This window comes from Tilletiopsis washingtonensis (genome assembly GCF_003144115.1).
Source record: "Tilletiopsis washingtonensis strain MCA 4186 unplaced genomic scaffold FA09scaffold_8, whole genome shotgun sequence".
Taxonomy (NCBI): Eukaryota; Fungi; Basidiomycota; class Exobasidiomycetes; order Entylomatales; genus Tilletiopsis; species Tilletiopsis washingtonensis.
The window spans coordinates 419,857-443,244 of NW_020312005.1; the positions used below are offsets into that span (position 1 = coordinate 419,857).

The 23,388-nt window shown below is 67.0% G+C and overlaps 10 protein-coding genes across 10 annotated transcripts in view; 5 read left to right on the plus strand and 5 right to left on the minus strand.

The window, feature by feature from the left end:
• Positions 1 to 281, plus strand: part of FA09DRAFT_252531 (hypothetical protein) — a 923-nt gene extending 642 nt beyond the window's left edge. The window contains exon 3 of the mRNA XM_025739708.1: positions 29 to 281. Within this exon, the coding sequence (XP_025599092.1) occupies positions 29 to 142 (114 nt within the window). The 3' untranslated portion in view covers positions 143 to 281. The remainder of the gene's footprint in view (positions 1 to 28) is intronic.
• Positions 282 to 2,443: 2,162 nt separating this feature from the next.
• On the minus strand, positions 2,444 to 4,872 carry FA09DRAFT_317585 (hypothetical protein). The gene is made up of 8 exons (XM_025740883.1): positions 4,447 to 4,872; positions 4,041 to 4,176; positions 3,936 to 3,990; positions 3,796 to 3,883; positions 3,499 to 3,745; positions 3,115 to 3,245; positions 2,742 to 3,062; positions 2,444 to 2,689 (listed from the first exon to the last, which is right to left on the minus strand). Exons 1-8 carry the CDS (start codon positions 4,765 to 4,767, stop codon positions 2,483 to 2,485), a joined length of 1,506 nt encoding a protein of 501 aa, XP_025599093.1. The 5' UTR covers positions 4,768 to 4,872; the 3' UTR covers positions 2,444 to 2,482.
• A 400-nt stretch (positions 4,873 to 5,272) lies between these two features.
• Positions 5,273 to 6,809, plus strand: FA09DRAFT_329312 (protein-L-isoaspartate O-methyltransferase). The gene is made up of 6 exons (XM_025742126.1): positions 5,273 to 5,432; positions 5,485 to 5,909; positions 5,974 to 6,109; positions 6,174 to 6,233; positions 6,287 to 6,447; positions 6,538 to 6,809. The coding sequence occupies exons 1-5, from the start codon at positions 5,416 to 5,418 to the stop codon at positions 6,336 to 6,338; spliced, it is 690 nt and encodes a 229-aa protein (XP_025599094.1). The 5' UTR covers positions 5,273 to 5,415; the 3' UTR covers positions 6,339 to 6,447; positions 6,538 to 6,809.
• Positions 6,290 to 8,168, minus strand: FA09DRAFT_329313 (DUF171-domain-containing protein). Its single transcript, XM_025742127.1, has 6 exons — positions 8,112 to 8,168; positions 7,658 to 8,053; positions 7,377 to 7,600; positions 7,019 to 7,320; positions 6,539 to 6,960; positions 6,290 to 6,448 (listed from the first exon to the last, which is right to left on the minus strand). The coding sequence occupies exons 1-6, from the start codon at positions 8,139 to 8,141 to the stop codon at positions 6,389 to 6,391; spliced, it is 1,434 nt and encodes a 477-aa protein (XP_025599095.1). The 5' UTR covers positions 8,142 to 8,168; the 3' UTR covers positions 6,290 to 6,388.
• Positions 8,169 to 8,324: 156 nt separating this feature from the next.
• FA09DRAFT_345742 (NAF1-domain-containing protein) lies at positions 8,325 to 10,795 on the plus strand. Its single transcript, XM_025744710.1, has 3 exons — positions 8,325 to 8,854; positions 8,931 to 9,546; positions 9,601 to 10,795. The coding sequence occupies exons 1-3, from the start codon at positions 8,427 to 8,429 to the stop codon at positions 10,735 to 10,737; spliced, it is 2,181 nt and encodes a 726-aa protein (XP_025599096.1). The 5' UTR covers positions 8,325 to 8,426; the 3' UTR covers positions 10,738 to 10,795.
• Positions 10,791 to 12,014, minus strand: FA09DRAFT_329314 (Ctr-domain-containing protein). The gene is made up of 6 exons (XM_025742128.1): positions 11,843 to 12,014; positions 11,476 to 11,778; positions 11,129 to 11,221; positions 11,057 to 11,062; positions 10,972 to 10,986; positions 10,791 to 10,915 (listed from the first exon to the last, which is right to left on the minus strand). The coding sequence occupies exons 1-6, from the start codon at positions 11,989 to 11,991 to the stop codon at positions 10,810 to 10,812; spliced, it is 672 nt and encodes a 223-aa protein (XP_025599097.1). The 5' UTR covers positions 11,992 to 12,014; the 3' UTR covers positions 10,791 to 10,809.
• Positions 12,015 to 13,053: 1,039 nt separating this feature from the next.
• Positions 13,054 to 15,709, plus strand: FA09DRAFT_329316 (alcohol oxidase). Its single transcript, XM_025742129.1, has 3 exons — positions 13,054 to 13,897; positions 13,955 to 14,430; positions 14,482 to 15,709. The coding sequence occupies exons 1-3, from the start codon at positions 13,181 to 13,183 to the stop codon at positions 15,392 to 15,394; spliced, it is 2,106 nt and encodes a 701-aa protein (XP_025599098.1). The 5' UTR covers positions 13,054 to 13,180; the 3' UTR covers positions 15,395 to 15,709.
• Positions 15,710 to 15,890: 181 nt separating this feature from the next.
• FA09DRAFT_307103 (hypothetical protein) lies at positions 15,891 to 17,440 on the plus strand (the record flags this gene model as incomplete). Its single annotated transcript, XM_025740550.1, has 7 exons — positions 15,891 to 16,063; positions 16,122 to 16,210; positions 16,265 to 16,346; positions 16,408 to 16,542; positions 16,629 to 16,754; positions 16,816 to 16,956; positions 17,018 to 17,440. Coding segments are annotated over exons 1-7 (1,122 nt in total), but the record flags the coding sequence as incomplete, so codon positions are not given.
• Positions 17,441 to 17,539: 99 nt separating this feature from the next.
• Positions 17,540 to 21,800, minus strand: FA09DRAFT_254084 (hypothetical protein). The gene is made up of 7 exons (XM_025739709.1): positions 20,962 to 21,800; positions 20,618 to 20,905; positions 20,413 to 20,561; positions 19,775 to 20,355; positions 19,584 to 19,712; positions 19,484 to 19,528; positions 17,540 to 19,433 (listed from the first exon to the last, which is right to left on the minus strand). Exons 1-7 carry the CDS (start codon positions 21,459 to 21,461, stop codon positions 17,586 to 17,588), a joined length of 3,540 nt encoding a protein of 1,179 aa, XP_025599100.1. The 5' UTR covers positions 21,462 to 21,800; the 3' UTR covers positions 17,540 to 17,585.
• A 171-nt stretch (positions 21,801 to 21,971) lies between these two features.
• On the minus strand, positions 21,972 to 23,235 carry FA09DRAFT_338108 (inosine guanosine and xanthosine phosphorylase family protein; the record flags this gene model as incomplete). The annotated part of the gene is made up of 5 exons (XM_025744062.1): positions 21,972 to 22,005; positions 22,067 to 22,527; positions 22,581 to 22,669; positions 22,725 to 22,923; positions 23,059 to 23,235. 5 exons carry the CDS (start codon positions 23,233 to 23,235, stop codon positions 21,972 to 21,974), a joined length of 960 nt encoding a protein of 319 aa, XP_025599101.1.
• Positions 23,236 to 23,388: the final 153 nt, after the last annotated feature.

The following is a 23,388-nucleotide window of genomic DNA, read 5'->3' on the forward strand; positions in this document are numbered from 1 at the left end:
GCCGTACGACGAGCTCTTGTTGCCCGAGCCGTACGAGTCAGACGTCGAGTCCTGGCCGTACGACGAGCTCTTGTTGCCCGAGCCGTACGAGTCAGACGTCGAGTCCTGGCCGTACGACGACGACTTGTTGCCCGAGCCGTAGCTATCCGAGCCCGAGTTCTGGTTGCCCGAGCCGTAGCTGTCGGAGCCAGAGTTCTGGTTGCCCGAGCCGTAGCTCTGCAGTGCAGGGTGTCAGCATCGATGCTGCAGCCGGTGCCGCTGCGCGCAGCCCACCAGAGCCGGCGACGCATGGGTCTCGTCCTCCTTCCACCACATCGTCTTGCATCACCGCCTCGCACCATTGCCTCGCATCACTTACGTCCTGGTTGCCGCTCTGGCCGCCCTGCTGGCCCTGCTTGTTGCCGCCGACGTACTCGTTGATCAGGTTCTTGCCCTGGTCCGACTCGGCGAACTGCTTGGCCTTGTTGATGAAGCCGTCCATGATAAGAGATGTGGGTGGTGGCGGTGTGATGTAGTGTGGTGAGGTGGTGGTGAGGATGTGGGAGCCGTGAAGGCGGCGGGGGCCGGCTTAAGTAGGCGCGGCGAGGGCAGCGAGGTGGAACGTGCGCGCGAGAAGGCGTGCGCGCCTCGGCACGTCACTCGCTCTGCACTGCACACTGGCCGCCTGCCCGATGTGGAGCCGGGGCCATGGCATCCCTCTGCCTCGCCTCGCTGGCAGCAGCACAGGAGGCCACCTTGCCCCTCAGGGCTCGAAGCGGCCCTCTTCGGGCTCGCCTCGCCTCTTGCGCATGACGGCACGCTGCCTGCAAGCGAGCTCCGCGCACGGCCGCGGGGCGCAGCAGCGCGTTTTGCCGTGGCGCCGCCTCGCATGCCGGCCCGCTGGCAAGCCGCCGGCTGCCTTGCGTGCCGAGGCGGCACGTCCCCTGTCTCCACATGCTCGCTGCGTGTTGCTCTCTGCCGCCGCGCAGCCCGGCACCGCCTCATGCGCCGTGCGCCGCTCCGCTCCCTCGCCCTGCTCCCGCGCCCCGCGCGCAGGCCGCCACCGCGAGCACCCCGACGGCGCGGGACTCGCTCGTCCTCACCTCGCTCAGCCTTCTCGTCGCCCGGCGACGCTGCTGAGCGCTGCCTGCTGTGGCAGCACAGGTCGGTGCGGCTCAGCGCTGCCGCGAGGATGCGCGTCATCAGTTGCAGGGGTGCCGCTCGCAGTGCGCCTCTCGGGCAAAGTGCGTAATTAGGCAGGAGAAAGAGGGGCAAGGGTGAAGGGTGCCGGCATGCCGCGCTGGCCAGGAGGCCGAATGCCGCATGCCGTGTGGACCTTCCTGCTTGGGCACGGCCTCTCGCACCGGCTCGCCCCTTCCAGCATCAGCTCCGAACAGCATGAAGTCATGCCCACGCCAACGCTGCACTGATGCTGAGCGCTGCCGTCGCCTTGCAGAGCGTGCAGCGGCTCGGCTCGCTCCTGCGGAGTCTGATAGCGCTGCGGCTGCCTTCGGCGCGGAAGGAGCACGAGCAGCGAGCTGCTGCTGGCGCTGTCGGGCACATGCCAGCCGGCGACGCTACTTCTAGGCCGTGCCTGGTGCCGGGGTGGCTCGTGCGCCGGCGTCAGATAGCGCAGCATGTCGTCAGAGCAACACCTGATCACTCGCGCCGCCACCCGCGAGCGACGTGGCGCCTGCGCGCTGAGCCGCTGCGACCTCGGCCCGCGCCGCGGCTTTCGAGAAGGCACGGCGTGCCGCAGCGCGCGTCGATCACCGTGTGAAATCCCCTTCTTGCCTTCTGGGGACGCGACGAGGCTGTGCTCGCCGCAGCCGCTCCTCCGACCTCGAGGCGGATGGATGCTTCTCTGCAGAAGAAGCAGCTCACGCATGACGGTGCCGCTGCTTCCGGTGCGCTGAGTGCTGCGGTCTGCGCGCTGGTCCAGCCGAGGCCGGACCCGTTCGGCCCAGAACAGCGGTGCGCAGGGTGCAACGCGCCGCAGCCACGGCACGACAGGCAGATGCATGCCGCCAGCCCCGCCAGCACCGCCTCGACGCCACGCGCGACGATCACTGAGAGACTCGGACAGCTTGCTGGTACCGGCCGCTCGGAATGCTGTGGCTGCGAGGCAGACTGCTGCGCCTCAAGCACGCCGCGGAGGCGGACAATGGCTGCGGAGCGGAGCGCACGGCGGGCTGTGCTCGTGAGGATCTGCAGCCGCCGCGCTCCCGTGGGTCTGGTGGTCCCGACTGCAGGCTGCCTATGCCACGCTGTCAGACACCTGAGGATCTGCACAGCGGTGCGGTCCGACGGCGTCCTGGAATGTGCCATGCACAGCCTTCGCCATGCTCCTCAACATCTGATCGGATCGTCGTTCGACAGCACGAGTTGCACCCGCCCGGAGCGGGCCGCTTGTCGTCCGGCCTACCTTGAACGAGTCACCCTCTCAGCCGGCCACTCTCCGATCACACCCGTTGCGCCTCTATCGATGCATTGGCCTTCGCCCTCATGTCTCCTGCTCTGGCCACGCATCGAGCACGTTCTTCCACAGCTCCTCGCCGCGGCGCCACATGTCGATCTGGCCGTCGACGTACGTGCCGAGCATCTCCTTGACCTCCTGCTCCTTGGCCATCGTAAAGACGGTGTTCTCGCGCGCCACCTGCTGGCTGAATGCGACGCTGATGTCGTGCGAGGTCGTGACGGCGTCTTGCAGCTGCAGGCGAGTGTGAGCGTCGTTACTATGGCCTCGCTGCTGCTGCGCTCACCTCCTGGATGCGCCCATCGAGCCGCTGCATGCGCTGCACGCGCGTCCGCTCCTCGTCGACGCCACGCAGGCTGTCGACACGGTCGCGCAGGTAGCCGCTGATGCCGGCGCCACGCACGCCGCCGTGGCCGTGTCCCGCGCCGTGCGGGCTGCTCAGGCTGGCCAGCCGGTCGCGCTCCGTGACGACGGAGCTGAGATAGTCGGTCAGCTCCTCGAAGTCGAGCTGCTTCTGGTCGCGCAGCCGCAGCACAGAGCGGTGCGAGTGCGTGTAGGCGAGCAGCGCATGCGTGTGCGAGAGCATGTCGTCCGTCGAGTTGGACGCCTGCGAGGGTGTGTGAGAGGGCGACGCTCAGTGCTCCTGACGTGTGGCTCACCAGCTGGCGCTGCAGGCGTGCCCACTCGAGGTTCGCCGCGGCAAAGCGGTTGAGCGGCTCGGTGATGCCGCTCTCGAGATAGCCGAGGCCCTCGATGGCACTGGCGAACTCCTCATAGTCGCCGGCCAGGTCTTGCGGGTCAAGACCAAGGTTCGGCGCAAAGAGCACGGGCGACGAGAGAGGCGAGGAGAGCGCAGACGTAGACGAGTGCGGCACGGGCGTGATGGACGAGGGTCGTTGGCCCGACGGCGCGGAAGACAGACGCAGGCGAGAGGCAATCGAGGGCGTCGGCGGTTTCGGGGGAGGGGCAAGGGGAGGCGGTCCTATGACCGTCAGCGTGTGAGCTGCGCGGGGATCAGTCCATCACACGCAGGGACCACTCACCGCCGTGCCGGGCGCGCGCTCGCATCACGACACGCTCCGTGCTGCCGAGGCCCTCCTCGAGCTTCTCGAGCTTCTCCTTCATCGCCTCAAACTTCTCGTCGGGCTTGCGCACCTTGGAGAAGGCATTGAGCAGCGTGTCGGTGAGGCCGTCGAGCAGGCCGCCGGGCGCACTGCCGCCCGGCCCCGAATGCCCGTCGGCCGATGCGTTGGCGTTCGACGCCGAGACGTGCGAGTGCATGTCGACGTGCTGCAGCAGGTCAGCAGGTGGCGCGTCTCGGCATGGTCTCCGCGACGCACCCATTCTGTCGACTCGAGGAACGTGCGCAGCAGCTGTGCGCGCTGCAAGATCGGATGCCGGCAGACGCGCTCGAGGAAGAGTTGCAAGCTAAGGGAGCGTCAGTGGAGCCCGGCGCGACGCTTGTCTGGCCGTGACGCACTCTGCTTGCCGCCGCTCGATGAACTCGCTGCTGAAGCGGTCGCCCGTAAAGTACTCTGCGACGAGGCGTGAGCGCAGGCAGACCCTGAGCGGGCATCACACGCACCCATGCGGTGCTTGTCCGGCAGCGGCGCGACAAGACATGCGGGAAAGTCCTTCTTGAGGTTCTCGCGCAGAAAGACAAAGTCCTGAAAGCGCCGCCGGGTGGTGAGGCGCGTGCGGCTGAAGTGTGCCAGGTTCGTCTGAGAGAGAGCGTCAGTGGGCTGTCCGAGGGAGGCGAGACTTCGTGGTGCAGGGTGTCACGCCAGCAGCAGCATCCAAGCATCTGCACCACCGATGCGTGGCATATCGTCACCCATGCAGGAGTTCACAGAGCGCGCGCAGCTTTCCATGCGCCGCTCGTTGCTGTGTGCTTGCCATTCGCCAGCTGCCCGTCTGACCCTGCCCCTAGCCATCTCGCCCATCTCTGCTCCCCTTCGCCTCTCCCACCACCTGTCGCCGCACGCACTCACCTCTGCGCGGATGCCGTAGCTGCAGAACATCTCCTTTGTGCCCTCGTGCTCCTTGCGCGGCTCGCACACCTGCACGCGCAGGAAGCCCTGCCACGCCGGCTGTTCGCCGTCGGCCTCGTGCGTGCCGCGCGCGAGCGGTGCCAGTGCGTGCCTTGTCAGGCCGTCGATGCCGGGCGTGGCCGGTCCTGGCGCCGAGGTGAAGCCGCCCTCGTCGAGTGTGCGTGAGGAGGAGGCACCGGCGCCGTTGCCGCTGCCGCTGTGCAGCGCCGCATCGTCGCGCCGGTCCCAGGTGACGGAGGTGAAGGCGTCGTCGGCATCCATTGCGCTGGACAGAGAAGGAGCGTGCGTGTGCGTTTGAGAGGCAAGCCAGCGGAGACGGCAGCGGGGCGGCGATGCGGGCAGGGGGCTGGGAGATGAGGGTGAGGGAGCAGCACGTGGCCCGCGCGCGGCGCTGAGCTGCTGCTTGTGCCCTGCTGCTGCGCCGCGCGGCCGCCGCGCCGCCCGTCTGCGTGCTGCGCGATGTTCTCGCAGCCGGCAAGGGCGTTCAAGCGCGCGCGGACTTCTCCGCCAGGGCTGCCACGGAGCCCTAAGGTCAGACACAGCCAGAAGAGCACTGGCGCCACTCCGGACAGAAGAGGCGCTGCGGCTGACCGTTCTGGTAGTAATACGTCGCCTTTCCGCGCTGCGAGCGCTTCTCGATGGGTGCGCCGGCCACGAGGGCGCGAGCGAGGCCAGGGCGGCGACGGCGCATCGAGATTACAACTTGCCGCGCGATGCAATACAAAATTCCCCGCAGCTTGTTTTGTCCGCTCCCCCACCTCCACCTCGCCGCGCCCGACCACGCCGGCGGCACTCTCAGCACCTCATTCAGCGAGCAGGCAGCCAGCCACGCGCGACAGCAACAGGCTTTTTGGTGCACAATCACGAGCCAGACGCCTAGCTTGCTGTTCCTCAAGCTCACTTGCGATCATGGCCTGGCGCTGCGGGTGCGTCGAGCGGCAGCGCCCTGCGCAAGTGCAGCACTCATCTCCCGCACAGCTCACGCAGCAACGCCGGCCTCGTCGCAAACCTGGTGCGCGCCGAGCTGCTCACCGTGCCCTCGGTCATCTCCGCCTTCGAAGCGACGGACCGAGCACACTATCTGCGCCCACCGCACGACTCCTACGCCGACGCACCCGCGCCCATCGGGCACAACGCGACAATCAGTGCGCCGCACATGCATGCGTTGCTCGCGTGCGCTCTGGCGCCCTACGTCTCGCTCCAGGATGCGAGGGTGCTCGATGTGGGCAGCGGCAGTGGCTACCTGTGCGCTGTGCTCAGACGCGCGGGAGCGAAGCAGGTCGTGGGCGTCGAGCACATCGCGGAGCTGGTGCAGCGTGCTGAAGCCAGCCTGCGCGACGATGGCCTCGGCGCTGATCTGGACGAGGGCAACGTGCAGCTGCATGTCGGCGATGGCCGTCAAGGTGAGCGAGCGACAACTCGAGCACTACCTTCTGCCCTCGATGCTCATGTGTTCTCGGCCGCCAGGCTATCCCAGCTTGGCGCCCTACGCCGCCATCCACGTCGGTGCCGCGGCGCCCTCAGACGTGCCGCCGGCGCTGCTGCAGCAGCTGGCGAGCCCGGGGCGCCTCGTGTGTCCCGTACAGGGCGCTGACGGGCAGCAGTGAGTGACTCAGCGCGTCGCTGCTCCTCTTCACATGCGGTGCGGCTGACACCGTGGCGCGCAGAGAGATCATCCAGATCGACAAGGACGAGCATGGCAAAGTGACGCGCTCGTCGCTGATGGGGTGCGTAGTCCTCTCGACACCGCCCTCCCACGCAGCTGACACGCCACTCTCAGGGTGCGATACGTGCCGCTGTGCGACATGGAGGAGCAGGTGCGATTGCGATGACATGGCTTCTCGGCCCTCTCTTGAAGCGTGTAACGGCTGCATGCCGCAGCTCATCGACCCAACCCCTCGAGTGAGCTCTTGAGACGCGCAAGCGTGATCATGAGCGCTTCCTGGCGACGCGAGATGCAGTGTGAGCAAGGCCCGACGTTATACATGCGGCCTGCAAGCAAGGCGCGAACGGGCGACACGGCGCAACTCACCTCTGTGCGGATCGTCCGACTGCCCTGTCCCTCCGCCACGTCGATCCACGCATCGAACAGCTCATGTGCCTCATCTGCGCTCAGTTGCACTCCCGCATCCGCCTCGACCGCCACTTCCAAGCCACTGAGGCCGCCCAGCACCACGAGTGCGTGGTCAAAGGCCGGAAGCGGTTGCGCTTCCCGCGTCGCGCCCTCGACCTGGTACGGCACCGACGTGCCGAGCGCCGTCGCCGAGAGGACGTGCGTCAAAGGAGCGCCGCGCTCGGACGTGCCGATCACCAAGTCATAGCCTGTCGCAGCTGCGCCGGCCGGAGAGAAGGGCGCAGTGGTGAGGGCATTGGAGAGCGAAGGGCAGAGGCGGACAGAGTAGCCCCAGTACTGGCCGTGCGCCTCGACGGGCTCGCGCGGCGAGACCAGGCGGCCTTCACCCGGACCCGCGTGTGAGCAGGGGCACGAGCTAGGCAACTGGGAACGACTCACCCTTATGCCGTGCGCCCTCTGGCATCTTGACCGTCACTCTAGCGCCCGTCGGCACCTGCGCGCCCTTGACGTCCGCCTCAATCGGGTCTCGCAGGCCGACATTGACCCAGACCTGCTCCACTCCTTCCGGCGCCCTCCTATTCCCTGCCGCTGCGTGTGCCCAGTGCGGCGCATCGACGGTCACGCCCTCACGGTACGGCGCGTGGTCTTCGAAGCGGAGGTGGTGTGGCAGATCGAGAGGGGGTAAAAGACCGGCTAGGCGCAGATCGCGATGCATCGGGAAGAGAGCCTTGCGCAGATATCTTCGCAGGCATCGTCAGCGCTGGCCTGTCCCAGCGCTTTCCAGGGCATGACTCACTGCGGGGTCTCAAGATACTGCAGCAGCCGCGCCAAGAAGGCGTTCGGGTCGAAGCCTCGGGGTGCGCCAGCTTGCTGCTGCTGCGCCTGCTCGCCGCCCTCGTCGCCCCAGCCGCCGTCGTTCTCCTCGCGCGCCTTGCCCTTCCACTCGCCCTCTTCCCGCACGGCGCCCTCGTCGAACACGACGATCTCGTCGACGCAGAAGATGGCGCACGTGCGTGCGATCTGCGTGCATGCCGCTCAGCCCTCGCCCGGCGACTCGCACGGTCACAGCGCACTCACATGTCCCGCCAGGCGCGCCTGCAGCTCGGGCGTCTGTGCATTGCGCACAATCGCACCTGGCAGCGCCACGCTGAGCGTGTACTTGCGCGGCCCGCGCGAGGCGGCCAGGCGTGGCAGCGCCGAGGGCTTGTGCGGGTTGACGCGCTCGTAGAACGAGGCGCCGGTCGCGCTTGCTTCAGCCGTAGATGCTGGAGCGGGCGGCGCGGGCTTGGCGTAGGACTTGGAGCGCGAGACTGGCGCAGCTGCGGCACCGGCTGGTGCTGCCTGGATTGGCGCTGCGACAGGTGCAGCTGGCGGTGCGGCGGCAGCGACGCTGACAGCGGCCGGCTCTGGCGTCTCGAGCGGTGCGGCCGCAGCTGGCTGCGCCTCGTCGTCGGGCTTGGCCTTGCGAGCGCGCTGTGTCTCCGAGTCAGCATGCGGCAGCGACGTGTGCAGCAGCAGTCATGCGACGCACCTTGCGCGGGCGCTTCTTGCCGTCGGGCATGCTGTGCGGCACTTGTCTGGAGGATTGGGGTGGAGAGAGGAGCAGAAGGCGGGGCGCGCACGAGAAGCTCTTCTCGCAGCGTGAAGTCGAGTAGAGCCGCGGCTCGCAAGGCGCGCTGCTCGGCCGAGCGAAATTTGGCACAGCCGCGGCGTGGAGGCAGGCGCTTCCTCCTCTCCTCCGCACCTCTCGCACCGCCGCCGCATCCATCTCAGCGCTCAGCACCGATTCGCTCGCGTATCTCTCGCCTCATCAGTCTCTCTTCTTTCGCGAAAGTACGGCTCGGCGATGCAGGCACCGGCAGAGGCAGAGCAGGCGCAGGCCGCAGCGCCGGCGCCCGAGGAGCACATTGCACCTCACGCGCATGCCTCTGCAGCGCCTGCGCAGCCCATGCAGTCTGACGAAGCATCGGAGCCAGCAGTCGATGCCCCTGCCTCACCGATAGAGTCGCCGGCATCCGCGCCCGCCGCTGTGCTAGACGACCTCGCGCACATCGCCGCAACCGATGCCGTGCCGCCGCCGAACCCCACGCTCCTCTCGCTCGAGGCCAAGCTGCGCGCACAGGAGGAGGAGCTCGTGCAGCTGCGCGCCGCAGTGCTGGCGGCGCGCGGATCGAGAGGTGTGCTGCCGCCGGGCTGGGACGATGAGGCGCCGGCGGAGCAGGAGGCAGAGATGGTGGGAGACGACGCAGTGGAGGGCGAGGCGGCCGTGCAGGAGTGAGTCGTTGTGCTGGGCTACTGCAAAGATTGCCCTAGTACTGCTCCACTGCTGACCCTGAACTGCTGTGTACAGCGTGGCTGAGACCGCAGCGCCGCCTGCTGAGGTGGCCAGCGCAGCCGACGACGCCGCCGCCCGCTCTATGCTCAACCGCGCGCTCGTCTCGATCGGCGAGGCGCCCATCTCGGCCGCCGCACCTGCAGCCGCTGCCTCTTCCGACTCTTCGGACTCTGATTCGGACTCATCTGACTCAGATTCAGACTCGGACTCGTCCTCGTCGTCGTCATCCAGCGAGTCCGAAGCCGGCGGCAAGAAGAAGCGCCCACGAGCCATGATGAGTGACGATGAGTCAGACGACGAGGCGGGGCGCAGTGGGCCGCGCGATCCATTTTCAGGCCCTACGACGGCCAACGAGGCCATCGAGCCGCCACCAGAGCCATTGCCGTTCGAAAAGGTAGCCGAGCACGTCGAGCTGCGGCCGCTGGGCCACATCCTCTCGATCGTCGACAGCGTTGTGATTGTGGCGCAGGACGTGGCGCGCAAGCAGCCGGGCAGCGAGGCGCACCAGCAACAGCAGGCACGCCCGCGGCCGAGAGATCAGGCGGGAAGAGAGGGAGAGGGCGAGGGAGAGTACAGCGTGCTGGATAGCGGCAGTACGCTGGCGTTTGAGGACCGCACTGTGCTGGGCGTGGTGAGTGCAGGTCGTCCACGCCGCGCTCCTCGTCTCGCTGACTCCATCCGACAGGTGTACGAGACCTTTGGCTCCGTCCTTGCACCGCTCTACTCTCTGCGCTTCAAGTCCGCCGACGACGTGCAGCGCGTCGGCGTCACAATCGGGCGTGCGGTGCTGTATGACCCCGCGAGCAGCGTGTACGTCTTGACCCGGCAGCTCCGGCAGGAGAAGGGCAGCGACGCCAGCAACCTGCACGACGAAGAGGTCGATGCGCACGAGCGCGACTTTAGCGACGATGAGGCCGAAGCTGCGGCAAGAGCGGCGCGCAAGAAAGGAGGGGCCGCGGGCAAAAAGAGAGCAGGGAAGCGGAAGGGCAACGAGGGAGACGGTGGATACCAGCAGAGAGGCAACGGCAGGACGGGCGGCTTGCCATCAAGGCCGGACTTTGATGCGCCGCTCAGCAACGGCAACGCCGGCGGTCCATCAAGGGCAGAGGGCAGAGCCATGCCGCTGCCGTACGACGAGCCGAGCGCGTGGACGCCGGCGCCCTCCACAAGTGCCGTCTCTGCACTGCCGCTTCGCGTCGCCGCGGGGCTGAGCGCGCAGAGCGAGCGAGCCGCATCGCAGGGCTCGTCGAATGGCGTCGCCAAGGCTGGCTTGCCGCTCTCGAGGCCCGCAGGCCTGCCGGCCAAGCCGCAAGTTTCTTGGGACTCGGCAGAGCCCGCCGGCTCCTCTTCGTCTGCAACCGCCTCTCCGGCGCTCGCACAGGCACAGCCGGCACAGCCGCCACCCATCTTCCTCACTGGCGAAGCTCCGCCTCCTGGCGCGCACATCAACCCGCTGTTCGCACATCAGTGGCAGCAGCAGGCGCAGAGCACTGGCGCGTATCAGTACGCTGCCCCGCACGCACAGCAGCAGCCGTACTATGCACAGCCGCAGCAGCGCTGGCCTGGCGCGCAGCCTCAGCAGCAGCAGTGGAGCCAGAACTACGGCCAGTACGGCCAGCACGCAGCGATGCCGCCGCAACAGCAGCAGCAGGCATGGGGATGGAACGCGGCGCAGCAACAGCAGCAGCAGCAGCCGCAGGCGCAAGGCCAGCAGCAGCAGGACTACGCCGCCTATGACCCGCAGCAGCCCGGCACGCAATGGAGTGCCGCAGCGTGGGGCCAGCCGCAGGGCTCGCCACCGCAGCCGCGGCCACCTCAATGAGCCGTCTGCTTCCTTCCTGTAATACCAGCACTCCTCTCCCCGTCATTATCATCACCATCATCATTAGCCCTCTCAGTGACAGCCCACGCCCTTGTCGACGCCGTCGCCCACCTGGTGCTGCAGGTCGCGCGAGAAGAGGTAGTGCCCGATCACGGCGCCTGCTAGCACGGCTGCGATGCTACGTGAGGTAAATGTGAGCTGTGCGCACACAGCTGAGAGAGAGTGTGAACTCACAGTTGCGCGTTGTATCTGTTGAGCGCGGAGTAGAGGGAGAGAGGTGAGCGGGCAGCGCACCCGTGCGCGCGATTGAGAGACGCACGTCATGCTGAAGCGAGCGAGTCAGCAAGATGCACGAATGAAGCAGGCTGGACGACAGCGTGGCACGACTTACAAGATGAGCATAAGCGTCATGGACAGCGCGACCGAGACGCCGTACAGCGCCGAGCGCAGCAGTTGGGCGCGCGGCGGGATGAGCAGCGGCGGGCTGTAGAAGGTGAGTGGTCAGCGATGGCAGCGGGCGTAAAGCCTTCTGCGCATGAATGCGCAGTGCACTGCACACAGACGCTCGGGCAGCATGCAGCCGACGAGGGACTGGCGTGGCAGGCTGGCATCCGTTCCTCTAGCCTGCCAGTATCGAGCCGCAGTCCGGTTTCCAATGCGAGGCACGCGGACGACCATGTCGCCAGACTCAAAGCACCGTACTGTCTCTGCATCCTCTGCCTTCGACCTGCGACTCACATGATGCCTCTCCGTCTGGCCGCCGGACCCTCCTCGTCTCGCCCACTCAGTGTCCTCCTCATGCCACTCGGCAAGCCATTGCCCACCGCCGTCGCCGCGCTCGTCGGCAGCACACTGGCGCGTCTTCGGTGCACTAGCCCATGTGGCGTGCTGCCGGCGAGGCCGTGTGCGGCTGCCAGACGCGCATCGAGAGTGCGGATGGAGAGACGCACGTACTCGTACGCGATGCCGAGGAGCATGATCAGGACGAGCGAGCCGAGCAGCGTGGCGCCGGTGGTGATCTGCCAGCTCGGAAAGATGATGCTGGGCGGCAGAGTGTCAGACACGGCAGGAGCCGCGGCTGCAGCAGCCTCCACGTCGCACTCACCACACGTTCGTCGCATCGCGGTTCCACAGCATGTTCATCTTGCACGGCGGCGCAGGCGCACAGTGCGCGCCCGGCAGGCAGCTGCCGCCGTCGTCCATGCCGCCGCCGCCGTGGTGCATGCCGCCGTGATCCATGCCGCCGTGGTCCATGGCAGTGCGGCTTGAGAGAGGAGGTTGTGGGAGGGACGCACGGACGGCGCGCGGATAAGCCGCGGCTGAGGCAGGCACACGACGAGACGCATCCGCACGAGAATGTTCGGCTGTCACGAGGCTGCTCTCGGCCGCACCGGGGCCGGCGTCGGCGGCGCACTTCCGCGGCAGAGCAGCCCACAGCGCCGCGCGGCCCGACCCCTCTCGCTCTCGCAGCTGCGACGCAGCGCGCCCCACGCGTGCCGGCCCCTGGACCGGCAGCCTTGGCAGGCCGCGTGCTTGCGCTTGTGCGGCTGGTCGCATATGCCGTGACGCATCGGCCGCAGCGTGCAGAGAACAGAGAACAGATGCGTGCTGCTGCGATCTGCATGCGCGATGCTGGCCAAGCTCGTGCTGCGAGCTCGGCGTGGTCAAGGTGCAGCGCAGGCAGACGGTGCTGCGCGTACCGCTGTCACGCTCGAGGTCCACCGCACCCCGAGAGGAAGCAGCGCCACATGGCCGAGCGTTGAGGGACGGCCTAGGCGACGGATCTGCCGCGACAGCGCCGCACCTCGTGGCAGCCGCTGCGAGGTCAGCAAGCATCGGCGTCGGGGTGCCATCGCCAGATCGACGGCGCATGGGCCGAGGAGGCACATGGCGGCGACGGAGCTGCCACGGCCGACGTGCCGTGCAAGAGAAGGCTTGGCGCTCACGCGCGGCTGCCGCGCAAGTCCGCGGTCTCGTCTCGCGGTGCGGCAGCTGCAGAGCGCAAAAGCAGCATGACGCGCGTGCATCTCCGATCAAGGGTTCGCTCGACAGACGGCACCCGCGCAGTGTGCAGAGCGAGCGGCGAAAGCGCACCCAGCAGCAAGCTCAGCTCAGAGCGCAAAGGCCAAGCGCAGCGGTCGTGTGCCCGCACTTCGCTTGCAGCGGCGAGAGGGAGCAGCGAGATGCAGCGCGTGCAGCAGCGGCAGCGCCAGGCACAGCACAGCCGCAGGCGGCGCAAGGTGAAGTGCCCCATAAGGGAGTGCCACCCCCTCGGGCGCCCTCTTGCCCCCTGTCACCTCAAGCGCCACTTTTCAAGCACTCTACCTCGCCGCCGGGCCTTCTCGCAACCACCACCTCTCCAGTCTCTCGGCAGCGCACGCACCTCTCTCACACGCTTGCTGGCACAACAGCACCGCGCACCCCTCTCTCTCTCTCTCTCACCATGAAGCTCGCCGGCGCCTCCGCCTCGGCGCTGCTTGTCGTCGCGGCCGCCAGTGCGGTCAGCGGCGCCTCGACCCAGCGGCGCGCGCCATCGTTCAGCTCGCAGGACTCGCCGCTCGCCGGCATGCTGCGCCGCAGCGTCACGGGCAACGGCAACACGCTCAGCGGCCAGACGTTCGACTACGTCGTCGTCGGCGGCGGCCTCGCCGGCCTCGTCGTCGCGAACCGCCTCTCGGCGGATTCGAACTTCACCGTCGCAGTCATCGAGGCGGGCGCCGATGCGTACGGCGCGGGCCAGGAGCGCATCCTCGTGCCCGCGGGCAACCTGTACAACTCGGCGCTGCGCTCGGCGCAGGACTGGAACTGGCAGACCGAGGGCCAGGCGGAGATGGGCGGGCGCCAGCTGGCGTGGCCGCGCGGCAAGGTGCTCGGCGGCAGCAGTGCCGTCAACGGCCTCTACATGGTGCGCGCCAGTGCGGCGGAGCACAACTCCTGGGGCGCCCTGGCTGGCGACAGCGATCGCTGGGGGTGGGACAACGTCTACAGAGCCATGAAGAAGAGCGAGCACTTCGTGCCGCCGAGCGCCTCGGTGCAGGAGGTGCTGCCCGACCTCAGCTACAATGCCGCCTCGCACGGCCAAGACGGGTCCATCTACACGTCGTGGCCCGGCGTCGCATACTCGAGCACAAACGACTTCCTGCAGAGCATGGCCGCGACGGTGAGTAGCGGCGGTGTACCGATCTGCAGGCGCGATTGAAGCTGACACTTCCGACAGGGCACAGCGATCTCCAGCGATAGCTACGGCGGCGAGAACTGGGGCGCCTTTGTGGCCCAGAGCTCCATCAACCCCAACGACTGGAGCCGCTCCTTCTCGCGTAACGGCTACCTCGACACGGCGCAGGACCGGCCCAACCTCTCGGTGCTCACGGGCCACACCGTGACAAAGGTCCTGACCGACGCCTCGGACGCCAACGCAGTCCGAGCGACCGGTGTGCAGTACGCCGCGGCCTCGGGCCAGACGGTGCACACGGTGAACGCACGCCGCGAGGTCATCATCAGCGGCGGCGCCATCAACTCGCCGCAGATCCTGCAGCTCAGTGGCATCGGAGACGCGCAGCAGCTGCAGAGGATCGGCATTGACTCGATCATCGATCTGCCCGGTGTGGGCCACAACCTGCAAGATCATCTGGCCTCGTCGGTCTCCTGGGCTGCCGGCTCTGGCTCGTACCCTGTGACGGGCCCGGACGCGAGGTGCGTGTCTGCACGCTTGGCCGCTCTGACGCCTACTGACCCCTCCTCCAGCGCCATTCAGAACTCGTTCGTCAACTCGGCCATTGGCTACGTCAACATGACGACACTTTTCGGCTCGAGCGCCGCCGATCTGGTCAACGACGCGCGCTCCGAGGTGGCGCAGCGCATCAGCGCCGCCAACATGCGCGACGAGGTCAAGCGCGCGTGGAACGCGACGATGACGGCGCAGCTCGACAAAGTCTTGGATCCAGCCGCGAATGGCAGCCCTCTGGAGTTGCTCTTCGCATACGTATTCGGCAGCATACAGATTCAGCTGGCTAGTCAGACGCCTCTCTCGCGCGGCACCGTTTTAGCCACAAGTGCCGACCCCTTCCAGGCGCCGGCTATCGACCCGCAGTACCTCAGCGCCGCCATCGACCTCGCGATCATGCGCGAGGGCTTCAAGCTGGCACGGCGCGTTGGCGAGACGCAGCCGCTGGCTGCTGCACTGGGCAACGAGCAGTCGCCGGGCAGCGGCGTGCAGACGGACCGCCAGTTCGAAGCGTTCATCCGCAACCAGGCGCAGACGGAGTACCACCCGAGCTCGACGTGCTCGCAGTTGCCGCGCGCCGACGGCGGCGTCGTCGATGCCAACCTGCTCGTGTACGGCACGAGCAACCTGCGCGTCGTCGATGCCAGCATCGTGCCGATCGCCCTCAGCGCGCATCTGATGACGGCAACGTACGGACTCGCCGAGGTGGGCGCAGAACTCATCATCGAGGCGCGCACGCCGCCGCCGTCGTCGACGACGAGCTCGGCCGGCTCGGAGCCGACGGGCAGCAGCACCGGCGGCGGCAGCTCGGCAGGCAACAACAACGGCGGCTCGACGTCGTCTGGCGGCCAGAGCTCGGGCGCGCCGACGCTCTCGGTGCGCTCGGCGGCGCTCTTCGTCTGCGGCGCCGCCGTGGCCTCGCTGCTGCTCTAAGCGCCCCGCCGTGGCCTCGCTGCTGCTCTAAGCACGCCCGCCTCTCCTGCCTCTGCTCCCGCTCCGCACACACATGCCTAGACGCCGTCGTCCCCTCATTGCACTTGCTACACGCACACTCACTCACCCACATCCACTCATTCTCTGTCGCGGCATTCGTCTTCTCTCTCACCCTCTGCATCATACTTCCTCTGCCCGTGCGCTCTTCGCCGCCTTCCTCACCCAGCATTCACATTCGAGGGTCTCCCCTCGCGTACATACATACACACCCCACCTGCACTCTCACACAGCTCGCTGCCGGCTGCACACCTGGTCAATCAGATGCAACGTTGCACGCTGCCCTCTCGTCTTGCTGTGAGCTCGCTTCGAGGCGCCGTGGAGGCTTGGCTGGCCAGCGCGCTGCTCCGCGGCGCCCGCGGAGTTGCGCGCCCTCGCGGCTGGCGAAATAATTTGGCTGCGCGCGTGGTTCGCCTCGGTGGAGCGACGCTTCTTGCCTCTTGCACCTCATCTCGCCATCACACCTGCGTCACACCTCCCGCCAGCATGGCCAAGAAGCGCACGCACTCCGAGTCTGAGCCGGCTGCCGCGGCTTCCGCCGATGCCGGCGCTTCGAGCGCTGCCGGCGACGCTGCGCCTGTGAACAAGAACAAGCGCTACCGCAAGGACAAGGTGCGTCGTGGCCGCGCCACAGATGCGGCAGCAGACGCTGATGGCTGTGTACGTCCAGCCATGGGACACCGACGATGTCAACCACTGGCACGTGGAGAAGTTCACGCCCGACGACAACAAGGCCGGGCCGTTCACCGAGGAGAGCAGGTGCGTCGGACAGCGCGCCTCGGCCCGCCGCCACCTTACTGACGCCCTCCGCAGCTTCTCGACGCTCTTCCCAAAGTACGTGGAGCGGCGGCTGCGCGAGAGCTGGGGTGCCGTCACGGCTGCGCTGGACAAGCATGTGAGTCTCGCGCCCTGGCGCTGCCCACCGCTGCGCAGCGGCTGATGCGGCGGCGGCGCAGGGCCTCACGGCGACGCTCGACTTGGTCGAGGGCAGCATGACGGTGCGCACCACGCGCAAGACGTACGACCCCTACATCATCCTCAAGGCGCGCGACCTCATCAAGCTGCTCAGCCGAAGTGTGCCCTTCACGCAGGTGAGTTCGGTTGCCGAGGTGGGATGGCCGGTGCCGCTGCGAGCAAGGCACACAACTCAGAGCTAGCGCTCACCAATTGTTTACAGGCGGTGAAGATCCTGGACGATGGCGTGGCGAGCGACATCATCAAGATCGGCAACCTCGTGCGCAATAAGGAGCGCTTCGTCAAGCGGCGGCAGCGTATCATCGGGCCCAACGGCAGCACGCTTAAGGTTTGTCGTGTGCTGTCTTCAGCCCGTCTGCTGCAGAGCTGACCTCTGTCCCTTTCTCCAGGCCATTGAGCTGCTTACGGGCTGCTACGTGCTCGTGCAGGGCAACACAGTCAGCGCCATGGGCCCGTACAAGAGCCTGAAGGAGGTTCGGCGTATTGTCATTGACTGCCTCAAGAACATCCACCCCATCTACCACATCAAGGTGCGATGCTTCTCTGCACCCGATGGCGCATGTCCTGGCGACTGACGCATGCCCTCTGCAGGAGCTCATGATCAAGCGCGAGCTGGCAAAGGACCCGAAGCTCGCCGAGGAGTCGTGGGACCGCTTCCTGCCCAAGTTCAAGAAGCGCAATGTCAAGGCGAAGAAGCCGGCTGCGGCAGCTGCCGCCGCTGGCCCGTCGGGCGCCAATGCCGCACCTGTCGGTGGAGCAGCGCCGGCGAAGAAGAAGGTCTACACGCCCTTCCCGCCGGCGCCGCAGATGAGCAAGATCGACCTGCAGATCGAGTCCGGCGAGTACTTCCTCAAGCCAAAGGAGAAGAAGGCACGCCAGGTCGAGGAGCGCGAGCGGCGACAGGCCGAGATCGCAAAGGAGCGCGAGCGCGAACGCGAGAAGGCGTTCGTGCCGCCGCCGGAGGAGGCTCCCGCAGGGAAGAGCAAGAAGCGAGAGGGCGAGACGGAGGAGGAACGGGCGGCGCGGAAGGCGGCCAAAAAGGCACGGAAGGCCGCGGCCGCGGCCTAGACAGGGGTGCAGGCATGGGGCGAGGGGGCTGCATACGTGAGTGTGACGATATATCATTCATCTGCCATCAGTGGTCTGCGACCAAGGGGTATCAGAAGTAGTGTGCGGTGCGCGTGCCGGCTGAGCCGGAGCTGTCGCGCTCGGAGATAGTGCTGAGCGCCGCGGCTCGTGGATGCATGCCGCCTGCGGCTGCGCGAGAGAAGGAGTGTGGTCGGAGAGGGACCGGGCGGATGACGCCTTGTGGCTGTGGCACGGGCAGTGAGGCGCGAGACGGCTGCGCTGAGACGCTCGTCGGCGCCGCGCTGATGGTGCCGCTGAGCGAGTGCGGACGCGTGGCGGAGCGCAAAGGCTGCGCCGTCTGGCTTGGCGGCGTTGGCAGCGGACGAGGCGGCGCTCGTTGCCACGACAGACGATCGAGCGGCGGAAGCAGCGGCGAGCCGGAGCCGAATGCGCGCGGCTGCGGTGGTAGGGGCTTCGGAGGCGAGGGCGTGGGCTGCAGGTAGGCCAGGCAGGAGAGCCGGTCGATTGGCGGCATGAGCGGCGAGGCGCGGCTTTGCGGCTTGTGCTCCACACTTGGAGAGGCTGCCATGCCAGCAGCGGGCGTCGAGCCTGCCAGCTCGGCTGCGCGGCGTCGCGCGTCGCACTGGTCAGTTGGCGTGCTCGTGAAGCGTAGGCGTCTGCGCTCCTGCATCTGCTGCTGCTCGGGCGAGACGAGCAGGCCGCCGAAGCCGTCGCCTGTCAGCTGCGGCGAGGCAGGCTGTGCAGACAAGGGCTGGTGGTCTGTCGCGTGTGTACGCAGCGGCGTGCCGGCCCACGTCGATGAGATGCTGTTGGAGGAGCCGTGCCATGCGCTGGCGTCATCGCGTGTGCGAGAGCGCGGGACGCCAAACGTGTCGTGAGACGCCGTCGGCGACGGAGCTCCCGGCGATATGCTCTGCACAGCCTCTGTGTTCTGTGCAGGCGCTTCACGCTGTGCAGGCGCTGCATACCACCACACAGCAGCGGCGTGCAGTTTGTCGAGGGCGCGAGCTGCCAGACTCCGCCGAGCGGGTGGAGCAGGCAGCGTCTGTCCGCTGGCGGTCGAGTACACGGAGCGTGACCGGATGCTGGGTCCATCGCGGTTAGACTGCTGCGGAGCCAGGTTGCCTACGCTGGTGACGGCATCCGTCTGCCGCTGTGTTTCGGTGCTCGTGCGCTGAAAGATCTTAGGCACGGCGAGAAAGCGCGATGCCGGGCTTGCTGCGCCGGTGCGAGACGTTTCCTCGGAGCGTCGGTCGAGCAGCGACTCCCACGAGCGGGCGGCTTGATGTCCCTGATACGGCCTTGCAGCCTGCGTCATTGTGCCCGGAGCGCCATTGTAGAGCGCTGCCACGTCGGGATGCAGCGGCCGCGAGATGGAGCGATGCGCCTGAGCCGTCGCGTCTTGCTGCTGGGCGCCTGATTGCGTAGCTTCATATGGCGGCGAAGGCGGCAGTGACGAAGCGTGGTACGGCGTGATGTGCTCGTCGATCTCCTTGGGCTTGCGAGGCGAGCAGTGACGGATGACGATGGCCGTACCGATCGCTAGCACGAGGACGTAGAGGCAGAGGAAGAGGCAGTACATGAAGCGCTCCTTCTCGAGGCGCCGCACGTACGAGTTGACGACCGAGCCGACGACGCCATCGCTGTTGCTATCGCCCGAGCCGAGTGCAGCCTGCTTGATCGGCGCCACGAGCTCGTCGGCGCGAGCGTCGCTGAACTGCAGAATGTCGGCCGAGACGGTGCTGAACTCGACATGCGCGTTTGACTGCAGCCAGCTGAGAGCACTCTCGATGCTGCGAATCTTGCTCAGCAGCGCACAGTCGATGAAGCTCTGCATCGGCGTGTAGAGCGGCGTCGAGCTGAAGCTGTCGTTGAGCACGCCGGCGATGCCCGAGACGAGCTCGTTGAGCGTGCCGTTCTGCGAAAGGGTCAGTGACTGATGAAGCATGCGCAAACGATGCGACTCACGATGGTGCTGGTGGTTGTGTTGACCCAGCTGAAAAGGTTGTTGTTCTGACGGACGACACGTGAGCATGACGCAAGGACCCACGAGTCACGGTCGACATACCAGATTGTCCTGGGCACTGATGATGAGGGCGTTGCTGCGATTCGCAAAGTCGTGGCTTGCGTCTGTGAAGCCCGAATTCATCTCGGCGAGGATCGAGTCGCCGAGCTGGTCGAAGGAGGCGCCGATCTTCTGCAGACAAAGGGAAGGGATAATGAGAGAAAGCAGGGCGGATGAAGTATGGTGTCACTCACGCCATTGTAGTGCGACTCGACGGCACGGATAGCAATGATCTGTCCCTGCGTGGCTGCGAGGCCTGCAAGGCCCATGGCGAGCGCCGCGATCGCCATGGGGTGTGCAACCCATGCGAGCCACCAGCGAAGATGTGCCTTGCCTCGCGGTGAACGGATGCCGAGCGGCCGAGCGATGCGGAAGGCTAGCAGCGCGAGGAGCGGGTGCGAGGCGAGCTCGAGTAGCGAGAGCAGACGAGGCGTCGAGAGCATGTCTCTGCTTTGAACCGACCGCGAGCCACTCGAGTCCTTGCTGTCGCGGTCACGCCGCTCAGATGCGAGCGCTTCGGATGCCAGGAAAGCCTCGCGGGTACGCTCGACGTGCGTGCGCATCGAGCGCCAGGAGTACCAGGCGAGGAGCATGTTGAAGGCCGCGAGGAGCAGCGCAACGGCGCCGAGGAGACCAGCGGTCCAGTAGATGAGCTTGCGCAGCTCTCCGCCGAGATCATCGAGCGGCTTGGTGTCGAGCTTGTCCGCGCAGAAGGAGGCGGTGCGCATTGCCGGCACAGGAAGCAGAGTGCGGTCGAATGTGAACGTCGAGAGAGCTGGTAGGCGAGTGGTCAGCCTAGCCGGGCGTACGCTACATGCCGAATCACACTCACTGGAGTTCACATCGCTCTTGAGCTGCTCGAATGGCTGCGAGATGAGCGCATCGAGACGCTGGCGCACGTCATCGAACGTCGGAAGCGTGTCGTTGAGCTTGACGAGGCCTGCAGAGAAGGAGTCGGGCAGCTTCACGTTGTCTAGAGCGCTGAGCGAGAAGTGATAAGTACACAGAGTCCTTCTAGAGCGTGTTGCGGGACTGACCTCAGGTCGGGCTGCGCCACAGTCGGCACGTCGATATGCTGGCCGATCAGCTTGAGCACATCGTTGAAGCCTCCGAGCGTGGTAGAGAGGAACGCATTGACGCCGCTGACCGAGGCCTGGATGGTGCTCTTGATGCCGGTAGCTGCATCGCCAATGACGTCGTCGAGCACCGCAACGGCGGACATGAGGAGACTCAGACTGCCTTGCACGACGAGCTCGACGAAGCAGAAGAAGAGCGAGCGGTACGTGTCGGTGAGGAAGATGAGCAGCTGCTCCACCGCCACCAGCCTAGACAGGAGCTGTCAGCACGGCACGAAGGCACTTGACCAGAGCCACCAACTCACGCCAGCGTCAGCACGCGAAGCGCTCCTCGGACTGTGGCCTCAACGGCCTCGCTCGTTTGCTGATTGATGCTGTCGGCAAGGTAGTGCGGCATGCTCAGTGCCGTCGCCGCGCTCTGTTCAGCGCCGCTGCACGCCACGACGAGGCGCAGCTTTGCGGCGTCGATCTTGTCGTCAATGTCCTGTGCGCCGATCAGCGTCGTGGCGCCGACGAGGAGCAGTGCCAGTAGGCTAGGCGAGAGAAGCGAGAGGAAGAGCCGTGCCCGAAGGCCGAGCCAGGGCTTGAGAGGGCCATCAGTCGCGGGCAGTACGTGCGGCGAGGGCGTCGGCGGCGGCTGTGTGGGCCAGGCGCCGCTGCTGGACGCGAGGTAGTGGCCATCGGGTGGCAGTGAGGGCGAGTGAATGTGCTCGGGGTAAGAGGGTGGTGGTGCGGGCAACGCGTGCGTCTGCAGAGGCTCGGGCGTCACCGCGCCGCGTCGCGAGGGCAGAAGAAGAGGTCGCATCGAGAGCGACGAGACGTCGAGCCAGCGACGTGTGGATGTGGAGAGATGGTGGAGAAGAAGGAGGGCTAGAGCGCTCGCGGTGCGCTGATGAGCGAGGGGCCCTTTTGAGCGGATGCTGCCTCAGCCCGAGACAAGGGTCGATGAAGAGCGCGCGCGCGGTGCGCTCGCGGCGCAGAGAGAGACAGCGGAGGGACGGCGGCAGACGGCCTGCCGCCTTGGCGCCGAGGCGTGAGCGCTCTGCTGGGACAAGGGCATGACTAGTGGCTGCCGCCCGGCAGCGCTCGGCACTGCATCATGCGACAAGGCGAGTGTGGCTACCGGCATCGTTTGGCCGGCGCGGCGAGGCGAGGACAAGGGCAGCAGAGACACTCGACTGACGGCTCAGGGGGCGGGGCGTGCCGTGCGCGCGGCGCAGCTTCCCTTGTCCTCGACGCGTCAGCCAATTCCGCGGATCGTGGCCGCTCACCGCTCTCGCTGGCTGCTATTCTCTCGCATTTGCTCAAGGTCTGTCTACAATGGCGTCGAGAGGATGGTGCGCTCGACGCTGCGGCATAAGAAGATGAGCGTCAGCTACAGAGCTCGCTGCTTGCCCAGAATGCACTCACAGGCGGCGCACGTCCTCTGCGCGTCTCATGCCCACCTCGAGCACCTCCTCGTGCGTCGCCGCCTCCTTCGAGTCCTTGCCCGTCTGATCCTCCAGCGCCTCGCCTTTAGCCTCACGCTCTATCGCCGCCTTGGCGTCAAAGTACGGCGTCACCACCACCTTGTTCGTCACGAGCGAGATGCCCAGCACGCGCAGGCCTGCATGCCGCGCCGCGAGAATCTCGGGCACCGTGCTCATGCCGACGCAGTCTGCGCCCGACGAACGCAGGAACTTGCACTCGGCGCGCGACTCGTACGAGGGGCCAGAGACGTAGGCGTATGTGCCCGAGGCGACGCTGTCGAAGAGCGAGAGCTCGCGTGCGGCGCGGAAGAAGGACAGCCGGAGAGGCACATCGTAGGCGTCGGACGTGGCAGGGAAGCGCGGGCCCAGCGGCACGTTGTGGCCGATCAGCGGGTTCAGTGACTGCAAGGCGAGGGTCAAAAGAGGCGATGCGCATGTGTGAGAGAGGCACGTACGCCGAGCGTGGGCAGCGAGAGGTGATCGTGCATAGCGACGATGGTGCCGACGTCGTAGTCCGGGTTCAGGCCGCCCGAGGCGTTCGTGACTAGAAACAGCATTCAGCGAGCCGTTTATCTCTCTGCAGCCCTGAAGCGACGCACCGACGACGGCCTTTGCGCCGAGCAGCTTCATGAGGCGCACAGGCAGCACGCACGCCTGCGGCGAGTGGCCCTCGTACAGGTGGAAACGGCCCAGCGCCGCCACGACGGGCACGCGTGTGGAAGAGGCGCCCGTCGAGTCGTGGAGGAAGCCAAAGGCCAATGATGACTTGTGGCCCTCGACGGTCGTCGGCGGGAAGCCCTTCGAACAGGGTCAGCAGAGGAGTGGAGGCGCAGTGCGGCGCCCAAGCCGCTGCACCGCCGTTGCAGCACTGCAACACGCATGTGCAGCACGACATCTCATACGCAGCCCTTCCATCCTCACGCCAGCACTCACCGGCACGGCGCTGTACGGCACGTCGATGCGCTCCTGCAGCGTGTCGGCGAGGCCGGCGAGGCCGCTGCCGCAGATGATGCCCCACTGCGGGCGCGCGAGGGGGCTGTCGGCCGGCAGGTGCGCGGCGATGGCGGCGAGCGCCTCGGGGAAGGGCGAGGGCAGCGAGGGCGTGGACATGCTGGAGTGGAGAGGGGGATGAGGGATGGGAAGGAAGCTGCTGAACCCCGCACTCCACCTCGAGGCGAGCAGCAAGGAGGCGTCGGCTGTGCTGGCGGGCCGAGAGCCGCGGCCGCACTCCGCCTCGGCACTCGGGCGACGCGCACACCGCCA

What these genes read in the sequence shown, in the direction of transcription:
- FA09DRAFT_329314 (XM_025742128.1), bottom strand. Translation starts at nt 11,991, where the DNA reads ATGGACCACGGCGGCATGGATCACGGCGGCATGCACCACGGCGGCGGC. An exon ending in CGCGATGCGACGAACGTGTG is followed by an intron (nt 11,779 to 11,842) that starts GTGAGTGCGACG and finishes TCTGCCGCCCAG; the next exon opens with CATCATCTTTCCGAGCTGGC. An exon ending in GCCAGACGGAGAGGCATCAT is followed by an intron (nt 11,222 to 11,475) that starts GTGAGTCGCAGG and finishes CACCTTCTACAG; the next exon opens with CCCGCCGCTGCTCATCCCGC.
- FA09DRAFT_329313 (XM_025742127.1), bottom strand. Translation starts at nt 8,141, where the DNA reads ATGCCCGACGGCAAGAAGCGCCCGCGCAAG. An exon ending in GCAAGAAGCGCCCGCGCAAG is followed by an intron (nt 8,054 to 8,111) that starts GTGCGTCGCATG and finishes TCGGAGACACAG; the next exon opens with CGCGCTCGCAAGGCCAAGCC. An exon ending in AGAGGGCGCACGGCATAAGG is followed by an intron (nt 6,961 to 7,018) that starts GTGAGTCGTTCC and finishes GTCCGGGTGAAG; the next exon opens with GCCGCCTGGTCTCGCCGCGC.
- FA09DRAFT_329316 (XM_025742129.1), top strand. Translation starts at nt 13,181, where the DNA reads ATGAAGCTCGCCGGCGCCTCCGCCTCGGCGCTGCTTGTCGTCGCGGCC. An exon ending in TGCAGAGCATGGCCGCGACG is followed by an intron (nt 13,898 to 13,954) that starts GTGAGTAGCGGC and finishes CACTTCCGACAG; the next exon opens with GGCACAGCGATCTCCAGCGA. An exon ending in GTGACGGGCCCGGACGCGAG is followed by an intron (nt 14,431 to 14,481) that starts GTGCGTGTCTGC and finishes CCCCTCCTCCAG; the next exon opens with CGCCATTCAGAACTCGTTCG.
- FA09DRAFT_329312 (XM_025742126.1), top strand. An exon ending in TGTCGGCGATGGCCGTCAAG is followed by an intron (nt 5,910 to 5,973) that starts GTGAGCGAGCGA and finishes CTCGGCCGCCAG; the next exon opens with GCTATCCCAGCTTGGCGCCC. An exon ending in CAGGGCGCTGACGGGCAGCA is followed by an intron (nt 6,110 to 6,173) that starts GTGAGTGACTCA and finishes CGTGGCGCGCAG; the next exon opens with AGAGATCATCCAGATCGACA.
- FA09DRAFT_254084 (XM_025739709.1), bottom strand. Translation starts at nt 21,461, where the DNA reads ATGCGACCTCTTCTTCTGCCCTCGCGACGCGGCGCGGTGACGCCCGAG. An exon ending in GTGGCGCAGCCCGACCTGAG is followed by an intron (nt 20,562 to 20,617) that starts GTCAGTCCCGCA and finishes CTTCTCGCTCAG; the next exon opens with CGCTCTAGACAACGTGAAGC. An exon ending in TCGAGTCGCACTACAATGGC is followed by an intron (nt 19,713 to 19,774) that starts GTGAGTGACACC and finishes CTTTGTCTGCAG; the next exon opens with AAGATCGGCGCCTCCTTCGA.
- FA09DRAFT_345742 (XM_025744710.1), top strand. Translation starts at nt 8,427, where the DNA reads ATGCAGGCACCGGCAGAGGCAGAGCAGGCGCAGGCCGCAGCGCCGGCG. An exon ending in GGCGAGGCGGCCGTGCAGGA is followed by an intron (nt 8,855 to 8,930) that starts GTGAGTCGTTGT and finishes TGCTGTGTACAG; the next exon opens with CGTGGCTGAGACCGCAGCGC. An exon ending in ACCGCACTGTGCTGGGCGTG is followed by an intron (nt 9,547 to 9,600) that starts GTGAGTGCAGGT and finishes TCCATCCGACAG; the next exon opens with GTGTACGAGACCTTTGGCTC.
- FA09DRAFT_317585 (XM_025740883.1), bottom strand. Translation starts at nt 4,767, where the DNA reads ATGGATGCCGACGACGCCTTCACCTCCGTCACCTGGGACCGGCGCGAC. An exon ending in AGCGCGCGCCCGGCACGGCG is followed by an intron (nt 3,246 to 3,498) that starts GTGAGTGGTCCC and finishes TTGACCCGCAAG; the next exon opens with ACCTGGCCGGCGACTATGAG. An exon ending in CACGCCTGCAGCGCCAGCTG is followed by an intron (nt 3,063 to 3,114) that starts GTGAGCCACACG and finishes ACACCCTCGCAG; the next exon opens with GCGTCCAACTCGACGGACGA.